Source organism: Leuresthes tenuis, unplaced genomic scaffold (genome assembly GCF_036924035.1).
Source record: "Leuresthes tenuis unplaced genomic scaffold, fLeuTen1.0.hap1 SCAF_1, whole genome shotgun sequence".
Classification (NCBI taxonomy): Eukaryota; Metazoa; Chordata; class Actinopteri; order Atheriniformes; family Atherinopsidae; genus Leuresthes; species Leuresthes tenuis.
The window spans coordinates 23,163,541-23,180,790 of record NW_027325355.1 but is presented as its reverse complement, the minus strand read 5'-3'; the positions used below and the strand labels follow the sequence as shown (position 1 = coordinate 23,180,790).

General features: G+C 43.3%; 1 protein-coding gene across 1 annotated transcript; it reads right to left on the bottom strand.

The window, feature by feature from the left end:
• Positions 1–5,104: 5,104 nt before the first annotated feature.
• On the bottom strand, positions 5,105–9,239 carry spry2 (sprouty RTK signaling antagonist 2). Its single transcript, XM_072368868.1, has 2 exons — positions 8,747–9,239; positions 5,105–7,045 (listed from the first exon to the last, which is right to left on the bottom strand). The coding sequence occupies exon 2, from the start codon at positions 6,995–6,997 to the stop codon at positions 5,960–5,962; it is 1,038 nt and encodes a 345-aa protein (XP_072224969.1). The 5' UTR covers positions 6,998–7,045; positions 8,747–9,239; the 3' UTR covers positions 5,105–5,959.
• Positions 9,240–17,250: the final 8,011 nt, after the last annotated feature.

Here is a 17,250-nt window from a genome sequence, read left to right as displayed (position 1 = left end):
GGCTTTGAAAAACTGTGATAAGGAAATGTATCACCCGGAGGCAAATGTCCCAGACTTTTATCTTCTGTAGAAAGCTGAGCAGGATGGTGTAGTGATAGTGTGGGAAGATTGGGTTCAGATCCCCTGCATGAAAGGTACCACCAGCAGGGGTCCTCAGGCAAGACCCCCTTACCTTACCTTACCTGCCTGCCAGTGTAAGCAGCTTTGGAGCGTCTGCCACATGCATAAACATAGAGCTGTGACACAGTTTGCTTCGTATCGGGGGAAAAGGATGTGGAGCTGTTCAGTATCAGTACAGAATCCATGTTTTCAGACAGTTATCCTATTGTGGGGAGAAAATAAACAAAGGTTGGCATCGACTGAGACCAACGTTATTACCTGTAATAAAACCTCCTAAAGCCATTAGAAACTGTGTATAAAATGCACTCCAATCCAACTCTGACTCTAACAGAGTCAGAGCTTTGCTTTCAGTCTTAATCTGTATGAGCTAAACTTATCTTTGTATTTACGGCGTCAGACTGTTCACTTTGATTACTCCCTGCACAGATGTTCTCTTTAATTTGCTTGAATGGTGATTTTTTTCAAATAAAAATCAGGATTTTATTAGAGCAGAGCGTCTGGAAGTGTTTGAAGTGACACGTCGTCTTAATGGGCCGATTTGCAGCCACAGTTTCTGACACGTTTCACCGTCTGATAAAAGAAACGAACAGAGAAAAGTTTGGGAATTCAGCTGAATGAGTAAAACTTTTAAAAATGCTTCTTCTGTGTGCTGGACGGGAACTTTGGTTTATATCAGTGAGGCTCAGTGATAAACCTCTTTTTGCACTTTTATATCCTACTCTGATGAACTCCGGCTCATAAATCTACCCGTAAGAAAACTGGTAAACATCAGAGAAAGAAGCAAAGATTTTCTAATTTCATGGCATAATTTAATTCCGCTGAGATAAATAGTTAAAATGGTTTTAATATAGATTATCCTTCAGTTTCAGTAATATTCGGATAGTAAAAGCTATCTTGATGCTAATGATGGATGATTTATCTATCTTGGTACTTTAAGATGATTAAAAAAAACCTGTAAACGATCCTTTTTACGACAATAACCAGCTGAGCATCTCAGAGACATAAAGTGGTCTCCAGCTGATGGGACCGGCCTACTTCTCTCCTCACATGTGTGCAAACGGTGTTTGTCTGAGGCTATAAGTGCTAAATGTCTGCTATTCTCCTCACAGTATGTAAACTGTCTGTATATAATTCAAAGTCTGTTCCTGATTGCACACACATGCGTCCACATGTGCGTGCAGCTTCCCAAAACACACACATAATTACCACCATTGCACACATCCACACGCTAAATGCCATGTGGTATAGTGAGCTGTCAGACCGCACTAATTCCTCTTTTTATGTGTGTCTGTCCTACTGTGTAGCAGAGGGATCAGGATTGCCTTTCAGGATAACAACTGAAGCTCTAAGCTCTTAGTGTGTGTGTGTGTGTGTGGATCTGGGTGAACAACAATTGGCCGTTAAGCTGCAAAGAGCCTTGCAGCCAGAGTGTCGCCAACAAATATCCACTGGCTGTCAGCAACGGACTGACTCTGTGTCTCTGTGTGTGAGTGTGTGTGTGTGTGTGTGTGTGTGTGTGTGTGTGTGAGTGTGTGTGTGTGTGTGTGTGTATGTGTGTGTGCGTGTGCAGATGAGCCAACTTCCTGTGGTGGACTGAAGTTAAGTGCTGCTATTAGACTTAGGCCTCCAGTTGGGCTTCATTGTCTGGGAGAAAGACTTGATTATGCTGACAGATACACACACGTGTGCAAGAACACACATGCATCTGTGACCGTGGGCACTCATGCACGCCTGCAGGTCCGGCTCTTACCTTTCCTAACATGTGCAAAGACTTGCCTGCTGCGTGTCCTCTTGAGCACACACACGCCCTCCATCTCTCCAGCAGCCAGTAAACTTTTATGACAGATGCACTCTCCAGTGTCTCTCTTGCTCCCTCTGTTTGCTGTAATCTTCCTCCTTAAGGCATAACAGTAGTTCAGCTGTCACCCAGGCTGAATGAGTTGCATAAGATTTAGACAGAGTGCCACATAATTTACCGTACAGAGCCGTGCTTTCTCTAACCCGAGCCTGTTCAGTCTCTCACACGTGAACGTGGAGCGTTGAAGGAATTTAGGAAACTTTGAGCACTTAAAACAGTGACTCGGTGGCCGTAGTTTTGCTTTCCCACTTGATCAGATTCAGTGCAAATAGCTGGTTTGTTTAGCACCATGAAGTGTGACAGTAGCAGAGGACAAAGTGAGTGGAAAGTAAAACCGCAGTCAGGTGGGGGGATGCGCTTCAGCTTTGAGCTCGAGGTGCATGCATCTCTCAGCCGCCCACATCGGAAAACAAGAAAGAAAAGTTCAGCTTCTGAGAAAGCCTTTTCACTGCTAAAGAAGACACGCTTTGATCACCTCTTTTTGTCTTTTACACCTACATTTTGTGGGGTGTAAGCACCGGTTTGGGACCTCTAACAAGAGGTTTGGACTGAGTGAGCTCGAGTCATACGTTCCCACTTTGATTTGAGTGTAATCTACTGTATAAGGGTTAAAGGGCCTGATGTGTCCAGTATCCACTGTAACTACACAGAAAGCAGGCTTTCGGTTTATGCCAGAGGAAGAATGTTGGATAAATCGAGCATCTTTTGAGGAGACCGAAATGAAAAGGGTGAATAAAGTGTAGTTAAAGACGAATGAAATGTCCTGAAGAGACCAGTGTCGGCACATTTTAAGAACTGTAGATGCTGCTGAACGCTGTCGGCTGTGCATAAGTTCATGGAACCGATCGAGTTTCTTAGTTTAGTACCAACGACGATGGGGCCGAATACGTAGCAACGGCATCAAAATAATCTGTGAAATCTTTCAGCAAAATGTTCGTTTGTCCCATAAAGTGAAACCTGTGAAGCAAAGCCGGCTGCTTTCCCTTTTAACTCTGCTTCTGCATCCATTCAGGCTCTTCTGAAACATTTGAAATGTCCCACAAGGTAAGATTGATGGAAGCAGAATTTGGAGAAATTTCCTCCTTTTTTAAAAAATTCTTGCTGCCTAATTTGGATTTTCTTTTTAGCATCTTTTCAAAGCTTAAGTTTACAGGTTTTTGCAGGTTTCTTCTTCTCATTTTAGTTTGTAATGTGACAAACTGTATAAACCGTAAATGTTTGAGACTATTTTAGTTTTAGAGCTCTTTAATTAGCAGAAACTGTAGAATTGTTTCACCTATACTCTGGAGGAGTATAAGTCAGCTTTACGCTCCTTTTCTTCTCATCTCGCACCTTTTATCTCGCCTCGTCGGCTTCTTTTGAGTAAAAAGTTTCACCTGCAGCAGCAGGACTGTTTTTAACGGTTTTTGCAGGGTGTTGCACATCTCCGTCATCACCATGCAATCCCTCTCAGAGCTGTTTGATTGCTTAAGCCCGGCCGTCAGACAGACAGACAATGCGACCATGAAGAATAGCTTTGCTTCCTTCCTGTCTTCCTGTGCTGCGTTCTGCCTTGGTGAGCAGGGTGAATAGGCTGCTCTGCCCCACAGCCGCCATGAACCGCGGGGGCCACGGTGGCTAAAACCAACAAAGAGAGCCGTTCTGGGACCTCTTTTTTTCTTCTTCTTCTTCCAATTCACATCCCGTCCGCCGCCTCCTGCTACTCTCTGCTGCCAAATCACTGCGACTGCCGGGTGGATAAACAATCTTTGCACCAGTACTTTCATCCTTTTTCTTCTTGGTTTGGAGAAGTTTGTTGGCTAAATAAGTTTCTCTTGGACATAAATGGCATCGAAACCATTCGACTTAAATTTTCCCTGAAAGTTTATAATTTAAAACTAAAATGCTACTTAAAAAACTGACCCAAAACCCATCGGATCCAGTTGTCCTTTCTGTAACTGAGGATTTCCACTCTTGTGGATATTAAATATATAAATAAAGATAAAATAATGAAGTAGAGATTGAGAATATGACATCTCAGCAGCCCTTCAAAATAGACCAAGCTCCCCTTTTTAAATAGCTCATCATACAACAGATAGGACATTTATTTTATTCAAGACAACAGCGTGCCCTCCCTGCCTGCCTCCCCCCCCCCCCAACAACACCACCGTCTCCCTATGGGAATACCAAGTAGGAGCAGGTAGCTGAGAGGAGCGTTGGAGAGCCAAAATAACCCCCCGACCATTGAAAACAGAATGAATGCATGCCGGGCTGAATACGGGTAAACTGTTAGCTCTTTGTCATTCAAAGTGATGCTTTTAACCCTTTGCGCTCCCTCTTCCTAACAACCTAACCCCTCTCCTCACTCACCCTTCCCCTCTTCATTCACGGCTGAGACAATGGCGGCAGAGGGGAGGCCTGCGACTGGAAAGGCAAGATCAACTCTGCCTTTTCTGTCTCTAATGGGATTCTGCCTGTTATGTTTCTATCTCCCCTACCACCTTCTGTAAAATAGGTGAAAGTTGATAATTATGTAAAACAACCCCCCCCCCCCCCCCTCCTCTCGTCAGTCAAAGGCAGGGGATGAATAACAAACAAGTGAGAGCAGGTTGGGCCTTGGCACGTCAATCACGGCTGTGAATGCATACCGTGCTGCAAACACGTCCGTATGCTGTCAACAAGTGTCAGAGGCTTTATGTTTCAGGCTTATGTTTCGCCTGCAGCGACATTCAAAACCAAGGAATTCCTGAACAAACCTTTGATTAAAAAAAAAAAAAAGAAAGACGTGGAAAATAAAAGGGCCCAGTATCTGCAGGATCCAGAGGATTGTGTTTGAAATAAACCTGAAGCCAGGCCAGAGTGTAATAGCAGGCTTCCATGAAAAACACAGGTGGAGCGCTTGATTTATAAGATGAAAAAGAAGCCACGATAACATTCCCACACACACGGCTTCACGCAGGCCAGATGTTTTTCCAAAGGTGAGCTTTCATGCTTATGTCCGCTTATGATCTCCAAACAACTTGTGGAGACAAACGCCGGAGCGGGAGCGGCGAAGGCGTCAGATTAAAGACGGAGAAGCGACTTTCCCACATTTGACAGGATTTAAAGAGCAATGAACAACAGAGCAGAAAAAACAGGGAAAAATACTCCGACTTCAAGTCTGTTTAATTTCAAACGTTAATATATTTGTCTTCTAATCCACAGTGAACTATTCATCCAGCTCTGACTCTCTACGGCTCGCCTCCAGTCTGCAGAGGAGCCCCGGCATTAACAAATGCCTTCTCAAAATAAATATTTTTCATTATAAAATAATAAAACCTTCAAATAAATATAGATTTTTTTAAACTTTACACTAAGCAACGTTGGAATTAGAAAATAAATTTTTCATACAAGCTTCACTGTACAATTTACAAGTAGAAGGGATAAGATCTTTCCTTTGTAAATGACATAAAAATGATTGACATACATTCCAGTGAATGTAAAAACATTGTATGAAAGTTAACTGATTCATAGAAATGCTCACTTATCGAGGTGAAAACGTTTCACAGTTGAAGTATTATATGTACAAAAATAAAACATCTGTCCAACTCATTTTCTACCGTACACACCCTTTTCATTCACTACTTTACATGCTGTTAGTAACAGGAGTCTGCTCTTAGAATATAAGTTGTATTAAATGTTAAAAAAACAAGGCTATCTGTTTGGACTCGCGTTAGCAACGACACGACATCGGGGCACTTGAGTGAAGAGATTATTTCAAGGACAAAACAGTAGTTGAACTCGTCTCTAGACCTTAAAATGTGGAGCGCTTGTTTTGGTTTACCTTTCAAGTGAAACTCCTAATGCTAAGGTGAGTGAATGCACCTCCAGCGCCTCTAGCAGTAACGTTTTTGTCAACCTGCCTTTAAAAGTCGGCAATTCGTGGCCAGAAACTCGAGCACAACAGCATTATTACACACGTCTTCCAGCTGGGTCGCTGTGGAGTCTGTCCAACAGCATCGCCTACGTTGGCTTGCCATCGTCCTCATAGTGGATCAGGGGTGAGTTTTTGCACCGGCAGCCGGGTCGTGTGGCTCGGTCGTAGCAGCACTGGCACGCTGCCACGCATCCTTTCGCTGGGAGGTAGCACAGCAGACAGGGGAAGAACAAAGACAGGAGCGACACGATGCTCCAGCGGACGCAGCAGCGCGGCTGCGTGCACGAGAAGGGCTTGTCTGTGCACGTGTCCTCGTCGTCGCTGGAGCAGTGGTAGAAGAGGCCCTTGACGCAGCAGGCGCACGTGCCGTACTCCACCGCGTTCTGCGCGGAGCACAGGCAGCGCTGGCTGCACATCCAGCACGAAGGCAGAGCCCGGCGCCGGCCGCACTCCAGGCACCTGCACCGCCCGCAGGCCTCACATTTGTCCGAGTGTATGCCTTTATTTTTAGAGGCTTCGCTGCTTGGCACGACCACAAGTGCCCTGGACGCATCATTCAGGGGTTTAAGCTCCTCTGAGTTGAGCTCCGAGCGCTTTGGCTGGATTCTGATTATCTGGTCGTCGCTCACCGGGCTGCTGAGCAGCCTCTGGCCTGAGGAAGTGCTCCCCACACTGGTCCTGATGCTGCTCCGGGAGTCCTCGGCACTGGAGGACCGCGGCACACCCTCCCCTGAAGAGATGGAAGTGTTTCCATGCTGAGTTAATGAATGCAGGCTGGGGAGGTGGGTCTCCGGCTGCCCACTTGTCCTTGAACCAGCTGATGTAACCGAGTCGTTCTTTTGTTGCCGCTGCTGAGGACCTGGAGACCTTTGAGCCACTGTAGGCCCTTCTGTATACTCATTACTACTCCTAGTTATCCTTATCTGATCCAGAGATAGTGCTGGGGGGGTATTCTGCAACTGCCTGCTGTTCAGCCCAGGATCTGGTGGACCGTCTACGGTCTGCAAAGGGCGCGGTTGCGGCCTCCCTTCGTCATGCGGCGTGCTGGACGATCCAGCCGATGATGGCGACCACCCAAGGCGCCCTCCTCCCCCGTCGCTGTCGCTCTGACTTCTGGAATCCATCCTGGGACTGAAGGGCCACTCTGGCTGGCAGGGGACACATCTGAAGTCCTGTAAAAGGAACGCACAGTTCATACCCCCATCAGAGCAGCCATGCAAATGATGTCATGCAAATAATAACGGACATCTGCGTAAGCAACGCTATGGAAATGAAGAAATGGACCTGTTTGATGACACGGTTGTCCTAACCTAATGAGCCACGGGTCTGTTTGGGCCTTTAGATTCAGACTTGACTTGAGAGGGAGACTCTGGAGCCACGGCTACAGAGAGTCTTTGTGTGCCGTCAAAAACAGGGAAGTTTGTTTGCCCGAGGCCGTAGAGCTTCACAGCCAGGCTTTATGTTCAAGAGGCGATAGCTGAACTGAATTTAGATGATTTCCAGCGGGTTGTTTGTGAAAACTTCCTGTTCCCCTACACGTATGGCACAACGATGACTAACTATTACCCAAGAGGAGACGAATATCTCGTATAGGGTTTCAGCAAGGGACAAAATCCCCATTAGGCCTCTGCTGCCTTCCACTTCCTGTCACCTTTCTGTCTGAAAAGGCCCAAAATAAGGTATCTGAATGAGTCATCTCAGGGGAAAACGGAGTCAAATATTCCACTCTTTCAGACTGTGAATGCTGGCGATCAAAGTTCAGGTTTTTTCGCGTGACTTTATTGAGCATAAAGGGGAAGTGAGATACCGTACAAAAGACCGATACATGTCAAGGAGATAAGCATAGAAAGTTAAAGCATGAGTGGATATGAAGCTACAGACCGATAATATTAGCGTTATTAGCTGCTCTCTGGATCAAACTAACATTAACAAATACCTGACAATTCTCCCTGATTGGGATACATTTTTGGGGGGGATTTGGGGGCAGGATTTGGGGGCAGAGTGACTCCTAACCCCTTTTTTAATGACAACACACGGAGCTTTTATATGTTGGATGACAGACGGACTGCAGCAACCTTCCTTTTCTGCCACATTTTCACTAAATTAAATGAGATGCACCTCCAGCACCAAGGGGCCCATGTTAAGTGTTGGGGATGCACGATGCTTCAGGTTGGGGAAGGGGATGACGCATCTCTGGGACCATCCATCGGGGTTATTGGGGATTTATGAGCTTTTACGGACCCTTGAGACCACGCTGAGATCTCAGCCTATCAGAGGCCCCTCGGTCACTCAGAAGGCTGGAGAGCAGGCCATGTTGGCCACAGTTGACGGGGAGCCAAGGGAACCAGAGCAAGAAGCACTGGCCCTCATTTGACAACTTGGTTGTCAGATGTTAACATCTGTAGTTGTGTGTGATGCACAGCTGATAGGTTTTTGTGCATTTCCATTGCTTGTAACGGGTTTATAGACCAAATTTAATATTCTTATATAGACCAAATTAATTTAAAAAGTGTCAAAAGTTGGGTGTAACTGAATGCACATATGAGAAAACACACGTGCCAGCTTGACCATCTCCTAGAAAAGACACAAGTGAGGTTAACAAGTTAATAAGTAATAACTTTTGGTCCAGAAACACCGATTTTAGATGGAAACACCTGCCATAAATGCAGAAAAATAGCACTTTAAACTGAGAGATGCCAATTTTGTTATATTTGTCAAAACTGAAACAGGCCTTTATCTTAAAATAATGACCGAAAGAAAACTGAGACGCACCAGAGTCAATGAGCACATGTACAGCTAAAGGAAAAGTGTCGCATTTAAGACAGAACCTTGACCAATAAATGCTTTTAAACCCGTAATATGTCTGTACTCACCGTGCTTTGGACACTAACTCCGGCTCAAGTAAAACTAGTCCAAGTCGAGTGCGAGTTTATTCCCTACTCCAGCAGTTCAGTCGGGAAAGCCGTCAGTGAAATCCATCAATAAAGTTTCCAACTGCAGCGCATTTCAGTGCGAAGCGGCGCTAAGACGCGAATCCCATGTTTTGCGCGAGAGCACGAGGCGTTAAAAGCACGCGAAGCCCCGAATCATTCACCGCCTCAGAGTAAACTGCAAGACTCTTACAAGAAAGGAGGAGAGAGAGAGAGGTTGGACAGCAAAGCGACCGAACCAGCAGCTCAGAAGGAGTTTTCACTTTATCCGACAGGTCGCGGGGACTTTTTTCTCCGGTGTTGTGTTTTTCCCCCCTCTCTCTTTCCGGAGAGGAGGTCTGGATTTGGGCTGTACATGGCGTCAAGCTGAAGGGGGGAACAGAGTGCTTGTTGTTGCAGCGGATATCTCGCATCCGGTGCTCAGCCATTGGCTGCTGAAGAGCAGCCATTCACACCCAGTCTGATCAATTATCCCGCTGCTGGTCAACTGCTCTGCAAATATGAGCGCTGGCCTCCTGCAGGCTGGGGCTTCTTATCGCCGGTGACCCACTTTCTGAAGGTGGAGGCTGCTGCTTTCTGTGGCAGCAGTTCAGCACAAGTGAAACTCCTATTACTTCCATCCTTTTGTTACTTTTACCCCAAAGAAGTAGCGTCTCTATGGAAAAAGTCCATTACACCCCTTTTTCACCCATTTTAAACACAAAACGGGATTATCCTATTTAATTAACTGTGTTGTTTTAGTTCAAACCACCAAAAAGCATGAATATTGTAGGCCTACTCGCATTTAACATGCTGAAATTCTGCTTGCACACAACCCAAGGTCCCATTTTGCATTATAAGTACTTAAACTTCACATTTTAATTTCATTTGAAGGTGTTAATGTCATATTTATGAGCAACCAGAACACTTATACTCACTTAACATTTGAGTATTTAGCAGGATGTCAAGTTGAAAGCACTAAATAGGAGCTTGATACTGCAGCAAAGCTGTTGGGAATATTTGTGCAGCAGCGCCGCTGTGTGGACTTTCCCAGACACTGCATTGCTTCAGTCGTTTGAGACACAGTTTAATATCCACTGTGATGATCTGGAATATTATTAATTCATTGGAGATGCTCTCTAATAAGTGGCTCAGGGAGATTTTGTAGATGAGTCCATGAACAGAAACACAAAAGCAATAACCACAGAAGACCGTTTGGTAAAGAGTTAAATGTGGATTGGAAGGTATAGAATTAGATTGAAATGGGAGATAATGTTCTGTTGCACTTTGCTGTGTCAAAACGGTCAAATTACACACTTTAGTCATGTTGAAAGCCAGGCCCAAGCACATCTTTACCTACAACAAAGTCCTTTTTCTCCCAGAAAGACCACAGAGTTGTGTTGAAGAAGGCTGGCAGAAAGCTAAGCAGAAAACAATGAGGTTAGACCTCCTTTCCCTTCTGTCCTCTGTCTGATGAATCCCAGACAGAATAGTTATGAGGCTGTGGGCGACACGCTGCTGGCAGAGGTCACTTTAATCAGCTCAAAGTACGACTTGGTAAATTAACTTGGATGTGGGTCAGAAGGCTTTTAAGACTTTTCTCTCGGCTCTCTGGCTGCTGTTCGTTGAGCTTCGAAATGAACTAAATCTGAGACGCAAACAAAATGAACCACAAATGATGAATATGTTTATTTTTTTTTAATTAAAGCTGTATTTTCCTTTTTATTTAGACCAAAAAATCGTTTTTAACTTTCAGAGAAAACTTAAATAAAAATATTTGACTTTTGTCAGGTCAGGAAAATAACTATTCCAGCTTCATCTGAAAGTAGGCAACAGACATTTCGGCTCTTCACTGACGATCTTAAATCGTTGCTGTTCATTTAATGAAGCTGCTTTGACAGTTTGTGACTAATAGATGGATTTCTGTTCAGGGTCACCCAACTATAAGCAGAGTTGATGCTCCTAAACGGTTGTTAAGGTTACCGGTCACCAAAAAATACGAATGCAGATTGTTCGAAGTTCCACGGAAGTTCACAACCTGAAAAAGAGCATTTTCCACGTTGCAGTTGTCAAATAAGAAGAGCAGAAACGCATGAAGAAAGGTTATCATAAAACAGCGTCAATCAGAAACATTTTCTTACGTTTTTCTCAAATATACACCAAAACTCTGAGCTAATAAAGTGTTTCATGATTGAATTATTTGACTTACGTATCTATTTTAACCATCTTTATTTACATTTGGTGAACAGATAAGTGAAGAAGACACAAATCTGTTCAATATGATCATAATAAAACAGACAGTAGCATCTGCTGTAGAAGCTTATTGAAGTCATACAAGATTTATTACAACTATCTCATGGAAAATGTACATTTATTAATGAAAATGATTACCATCCTATGACTGCCAGCTGTGGTTCGGGGCCCTGATGCATGCATGTTCAGTAATGTCTGTCTGCACAAAAGCCCTGTTTGTGGATGTTATCTTTACTCATATATTAAACAGTCAGCCAAGAGTAAAAACAAGCATCATTAGGCCTGTTTGATATAAAACACACTGGCGCTGTACGACTCGCTAGTTCGAACTGGCTAACGAACGTTAGCTGAGACTTGGTACGGGCGGTATAATGACTTTAATTTATGCCCTGTATTTTCTTTAAAAAAAAAAGAAGTTTAAATCACATGTTAAGGCTAATTGATGATGTAAATTTTATTTGATTGCACTGAGTACTGTGAGTAAAACGGTTTTAATGTGGCACTTCAACAAACTTGTGTTTTTTGTTCAATGATTTGTTGGATTTTCTACAAGAGAAAAGATGACTTTAAGAGACCCGTCGAAAGGGCAAAAGTAATTCTTATGTGATTACTTGATTAATCAATGGAATAATTATTTCCTACAGGCCTAGCTCCAGCCCCCTGTGACCTTGAAAAGGATAAAGTACATTTAGAGAATGAATGGAGAGGTGGACAACTGGCTAATTGGAACGATATAGTAGCACAAACATGCAGTTTCACTTTTACCCCTGAATGTATTTCGGTTTTATTGGCATCCTAATTAATTGCTAAATATATATATAATATATTTATCATATAATATATTAAGAAATACCACCGAATTTCAAAAAGCGGATGCATTTCTGCTAATGAGCTGCGCAGATGTGCATCATTCAGTGGTGAAGATTTTCATATTCACACTCTCACTATACTAATACTTTGCTTATTATGTGCACATCTGCCTCAGTTTTTGGCTTCCAGTGCTCAGACATCCTTACTTTACTTTACGCCATGCACCTTCAGTCAGAGCACAAGTGTTTTAAACCAAGGATCTTTATGGGATGCATTCCTGTTTCAACTAAAGTTGGAATTACCTAGAGCTTGTAAAGGAATTAAGGAAACCTATTAGCATCTGTTGTTAAATGCCTGGAAGTGTGATTACTTTGCCCCGACACATAGAGGTAATGAACACTTAAAGCACCATCTTGCAGCTTCTGTGTTAATAGCGTGGTGACAGGCATTGTTTCACCCTGCAGAGGTTTTTGACACACAATCACACTAAAATACTCCTTGATTGAATTTGGCCTGCACTGCACTGTTGGACACTTTAACATCTGCCACATACACTCAGTCCTCACGGTAAATGCATATATACGGTGGGGTAGTGTAAAGAAGCCCATTTCTGACTCTGTGATGAAGGAAAAATACAAAAACTTTGTGCCCTGTAGTTTCCTGTGCTGTGGACTTCACATTAATTCAATGTTTAGTTATATTCCAAACTTTATAGAGCAGGAACACTCATTTCAAAGGGAACCGTGAATGTTTAATCGCTAAATGTTGAGCTTAAAAGCTTTCTAAACTCTTCTTAGAGACGTTTCACCTCTCATTCAAAAGGCTTCATCAGTTCTTAACTGGATGGTGGGGAGTTTAAGATAAAAGGCAGAGAGGGTCGTTACAGTGTGCCACTGAACGCCCTGATCAATAAGCATGTTGTTAGTTATTATCACCTCTGAACTGTCTGCCTGCCTGAAAGGGCGAGTTCTGGTCACAGGATCCAAGGTGTGAATGATTGCCTGGGAAGGAGAGACAATCGGTGCGGTTCCATGAGCGCCATCGGATCGGATTAATGGCTAAATTACAATAAGATTGAGTTATTCAGTTCATGTAGACGCCTTAAACTGACAAAAAATCGGATCGATTTACTCTGGATCGGATTAAGACGCCGAGGTAACTCGATCCAAACGTGCACTGAACGTGCACGTAGACGACAGTGGATCGTAACCATGCTCATCACAGATGGAGAGGGACGCAGCTTCATCTCGCTCTGCGTTCGCCATCTTTCTGAATGCCTGAGTTTGTTGTTGTTGGTGAAGACGCCAACAGGAAGTGGCTCTATTAGCGATAGCTGAAATGGGGACAGCGCCACCTATGGTACCGGGGTATGACACGCTTTGTGCCAGTGATTCCATTCATTCACCGCCATATATCCAAGGATAATTACCCTCAGATAAGGAGCAGAACCCAACTGTAGCTGTAATCCAGTTAATCTCATCATGTGGAGCCACTGACTGCTGCATTGTGGGTGATGGGAAGGTGATACCTGAGACCGCATCCTCTGTTCAAAGATGGTTTCTCCCGTTTAACGTAATCCTCTCTCAAACCATCGCTCTTCTCTGTTCTCGGCTGTTCTTCTTCGCTTCTCTACCAGTGTGTTTTGGCCCAACTGTCTTTGCTGATTTGACCCAGTTTAGGTATCTTCTGATGTTCCTTTAGTTTCTCCTCAGCTTTAGTCGGTTCTGATGACAGCCAGTTTGGGTTATAGGGGATGATGTGAGTCGAAAAGCAGGTACTGGTCTGTATGTGTGGCTTTCCTGTCCACCGAGTTGATGCTCCGTGAAGCTACATTTAGATTCATCATCAACGGATAAAAGAAAGGAGTCACATGACCTCTTTCGGGGGTTATCACACAGGATCTGATCACACTTGTCTTGCTTTTAGCTCTCTGGTTTGACTCACTGAAGCAGAACAATGACTTTGATGATTAATTGGCTGTTTTTGTGCTTGAATCTTACGTGAAAGCTGACTGACCGATATCATCGGACAGATAATTGCCTACAGCAACAGAATAATATATTCAGACCACTTGAGAAAAAAAGACTTTTTGACTAAAATTGACTTTTTTTCTGTAATTACTTCAAATATTAGAGATAAGATCTACAGGTATGGGATTCAAGCTTTACCCAGACTGTTGGTGCAGACATCCACAACTTTGTAATCTGAATTTTATCATGTGCTTCATTGCTGCTTTGCTCTTTCATTACAAAACAGGATGCACACAGAACACGGGGGGCTGCCCTGAAGGGTCTCAGCGGATGCTGATAGCATGCTTGGCTGCGGGAGCACTGGATAAAAGCTGTAAAGCTAGTGGAGGGAGGATTGGGCCTTTCATTTTGTTTTAGCAAGCACTAAGAGTGGATTTGATCCCATATTGTCATATCTACTGTCAAATGTACAGTGCACAGATTGCACATGCACTAGATTGATGCAGTTAAAAAGTTATTTTTGTCACTTCCTTCCTTGCATTTTGTAGTAAAGTGAGAGATGCAGGGGCCCAAAAGCGTGACGCTGGTCAGGAGGTGTACAGAGAACTTTTATTAACTCAACAAACGTAGGGAAAATGGGTTGTTGCTCTTCCCATAGCACATAAAACATACCCCCTCCCAACCCGACTGAACAAATCCCAACAGACATTTATATTCTGATAGGCCTCCTCTCCAGTTCAAATGAGCCTATCAGAGCAGATCTGGGGATACGAGGACGGACGTCATTAACAATGAAATCATACATATCTTAATTTGTTTGTGCCAACAAATACAAATTAGCTCCTGCAAAATAAATAAAGAAAATATAGTTCATTCAAAACTAATCCACAAAATGTACAACATAAATAATCCAGCTTAATTAACTGAAAATATTTCCACCCATTTTGTCCACCAATCACAACAATCCCCGCCTCTTTCTGGTCTCCATAAAGGGAGACCTATGGAGATGCACACAGGACCGGAGAGACCAGGTGACAAATCACATTGTTTCACATTTACAATCTGACCCAGCATACAGTGAGAAGGACATTTTTTGCCATTTCCTTCTCATTTGCTGTTTTCTTCCATCTTCACTCCTTTTCTGGTTGATTTTGGCACCAAACTTGCTTGGGTTTAAGCTGGAGTTTTCACGATGTTCCTCCCAACACTCATTAAACCCACCAGTTAAAAATGGATGCTAAAGAGTCGCCTGCACTCATTTCTGATTAATTCGGTAGTGACATAAAAAACTATTTAATGATGGCAGAAATAAGTCAAGACGACGATCTGAGACCTTGTAATTAATTTACATACTTTTTCTGTGTATTGTAGTCGGTTTATTTATATATATTTTAGTTTGTATATATCTAGTAGATGTAGTTACTTCACAGCAGTCTAAAAAGCTGCCAAGTCATTATAAATACTGTATTTTCCGCATCATAAGGCGCACCTAAAAGCCTTAAATTTTCATTAAAAAGAGCCGTGCGTCATATAATCTGGCTTGAAACCCCATCTTTTCCCTTCAGGTCCCTTTTAAATGCAGAGAGCCGGCATTTGATTATTTGATTCTGTTAAAAACTGAGGGCAAAATGTAAATGAGCTTTTTATGGAAATATATTCAGATTCATTTGATTTCCTTTTGGCTCTGTCCAGCTTTAATGTCCACGACGTTTAAAATCCCATCCAAATGTTGACTTCAGCTCCTCTTCCAAACATAATCAGTGCTGCTGAGAAAAATGACATCATCTGCCCCCAGCACACAGTGTCTGATCACTCTGACCTCTGACCTCCTTGCACGTTTGTCTTGCCTGTGCAGCCCGTTAGCTGAGGTGTAGAAACGCTCAGCTAAACCCAGCCCACCCTAAAGGAAAGTTTCCCACAGTGTGCCTTGTATGGAAGCGAAGCTTGAGTGCGTAAAAAGTTTCTTCAGCGTTGAAAAAAGGCTTCTGTGCTCTGAGAAATGTCCCAGATCTGCATTGGCAGGGAGGATGCTCACACCTCGGGGGCCTGCAACTGGCACAGCTGCATTCGCTGTGTGGCAAAAGCACGAGTTTACTTACAGCAGGAGAAGAAGATACTTCAGTGTAAGTGAGATTATACGGAGCGAGAAACGTATTGTATTCATCGAGCCCGTTTCACTACTCTCAGCATAATTCCTGTGAAGCTTCTCAAGTGGGAGCAATCTGAACGGGACCAGCTGCACTGGAGAAAAGAACAAAAAGAAACTGCTAGAGGAGGAAGAAAACCATCCTCAGAAAGTGCGGATGCTCTCCCTGACACTGAAATTCTCCAATCCAGTCCTTCATCCGCTGCTTCCTTGGGGTTGTGCCAGAGCAAAAAGCCTCCAGGGTTTAGGCTTGTGTCTTTCTTTTCTTGCCCGTTTGTTGGTGAAGTGATGGAAATGTTTGGAGGTGCGATCGCTGCAGGAGGCGTAAGAGGGGCAGGAAGCTTAGAAATAAAAGAAAACAGACATTCTGTTGTATTTTAGGATCTCGGCCGTCCAGGTGGGGTCACTGTTGTGATGTGTTTAAATCAAAATGTGTCATCATGTCTGGCCATTGGTGAGAAAGAGATGCTGGTGAAGGAGTCTTAAAGAGGGAGCTCAGGGAAACCTTTAAAGTGTGTGTGGGACATATTTTTACTGAAATCTGCCTTTTTCAGTGTCTGGGGTGTAATGTCATCGCTTCATGTTGTCGTAGTTACAGGGTTGTGTCCTGGGAAGTGGAGGTGGTTACTGGACCTGTGAGCTCTGATGATAAACAGGCAATAAAGCATGAACCAGTTTGTTTAAGGCTACACTGCCTCCTCCACCCATTTAACAAAATATCTCCAGTTTCCTCATTTCTCAGATTGAGAGTTTTGTTTTTACCCGTTCATTTGGCAGCAATTCTTGAGTTTTAAGTATTGAATTATATTTAAAATTTGCTATTTCTTTGCTCGTTTTCCCTCAATAACTCAAACAGCAACAATATGATTTTCCTTTGGGGAAGAATGATGAGTCTTTCCACATTTTTAGCGGCTCGGCCACTGGTTAATGGCCCTGATGTTAGTGTAAAACAGGGAAACTGAAGGTCAGTAAACCTGTTAAATGAAATAAAGTAGAAGGATTTGGCAGAGGGCGCTGGTAGCCTCTTTCTGAAACAGGCTAATTTTCAGTTAGTTACTAAAACATAGAACATTTCATATAGATTTGAGGAATATGTTTATTTCTAATCGTTGGTGTCAAACCAAAGGAAGCTTATATTGCCCGAAGGAAAGCTTTATTGCCAAGTGTATGAAAAATATGTAAAATATATGATATATACCATATTTTCTGGGCTATAAGTCGCATCAGTCAAAAAATGCGTCATGAAGAGAAATAAAAACATACATAAGTTGCACTTATTTAGAAATTTA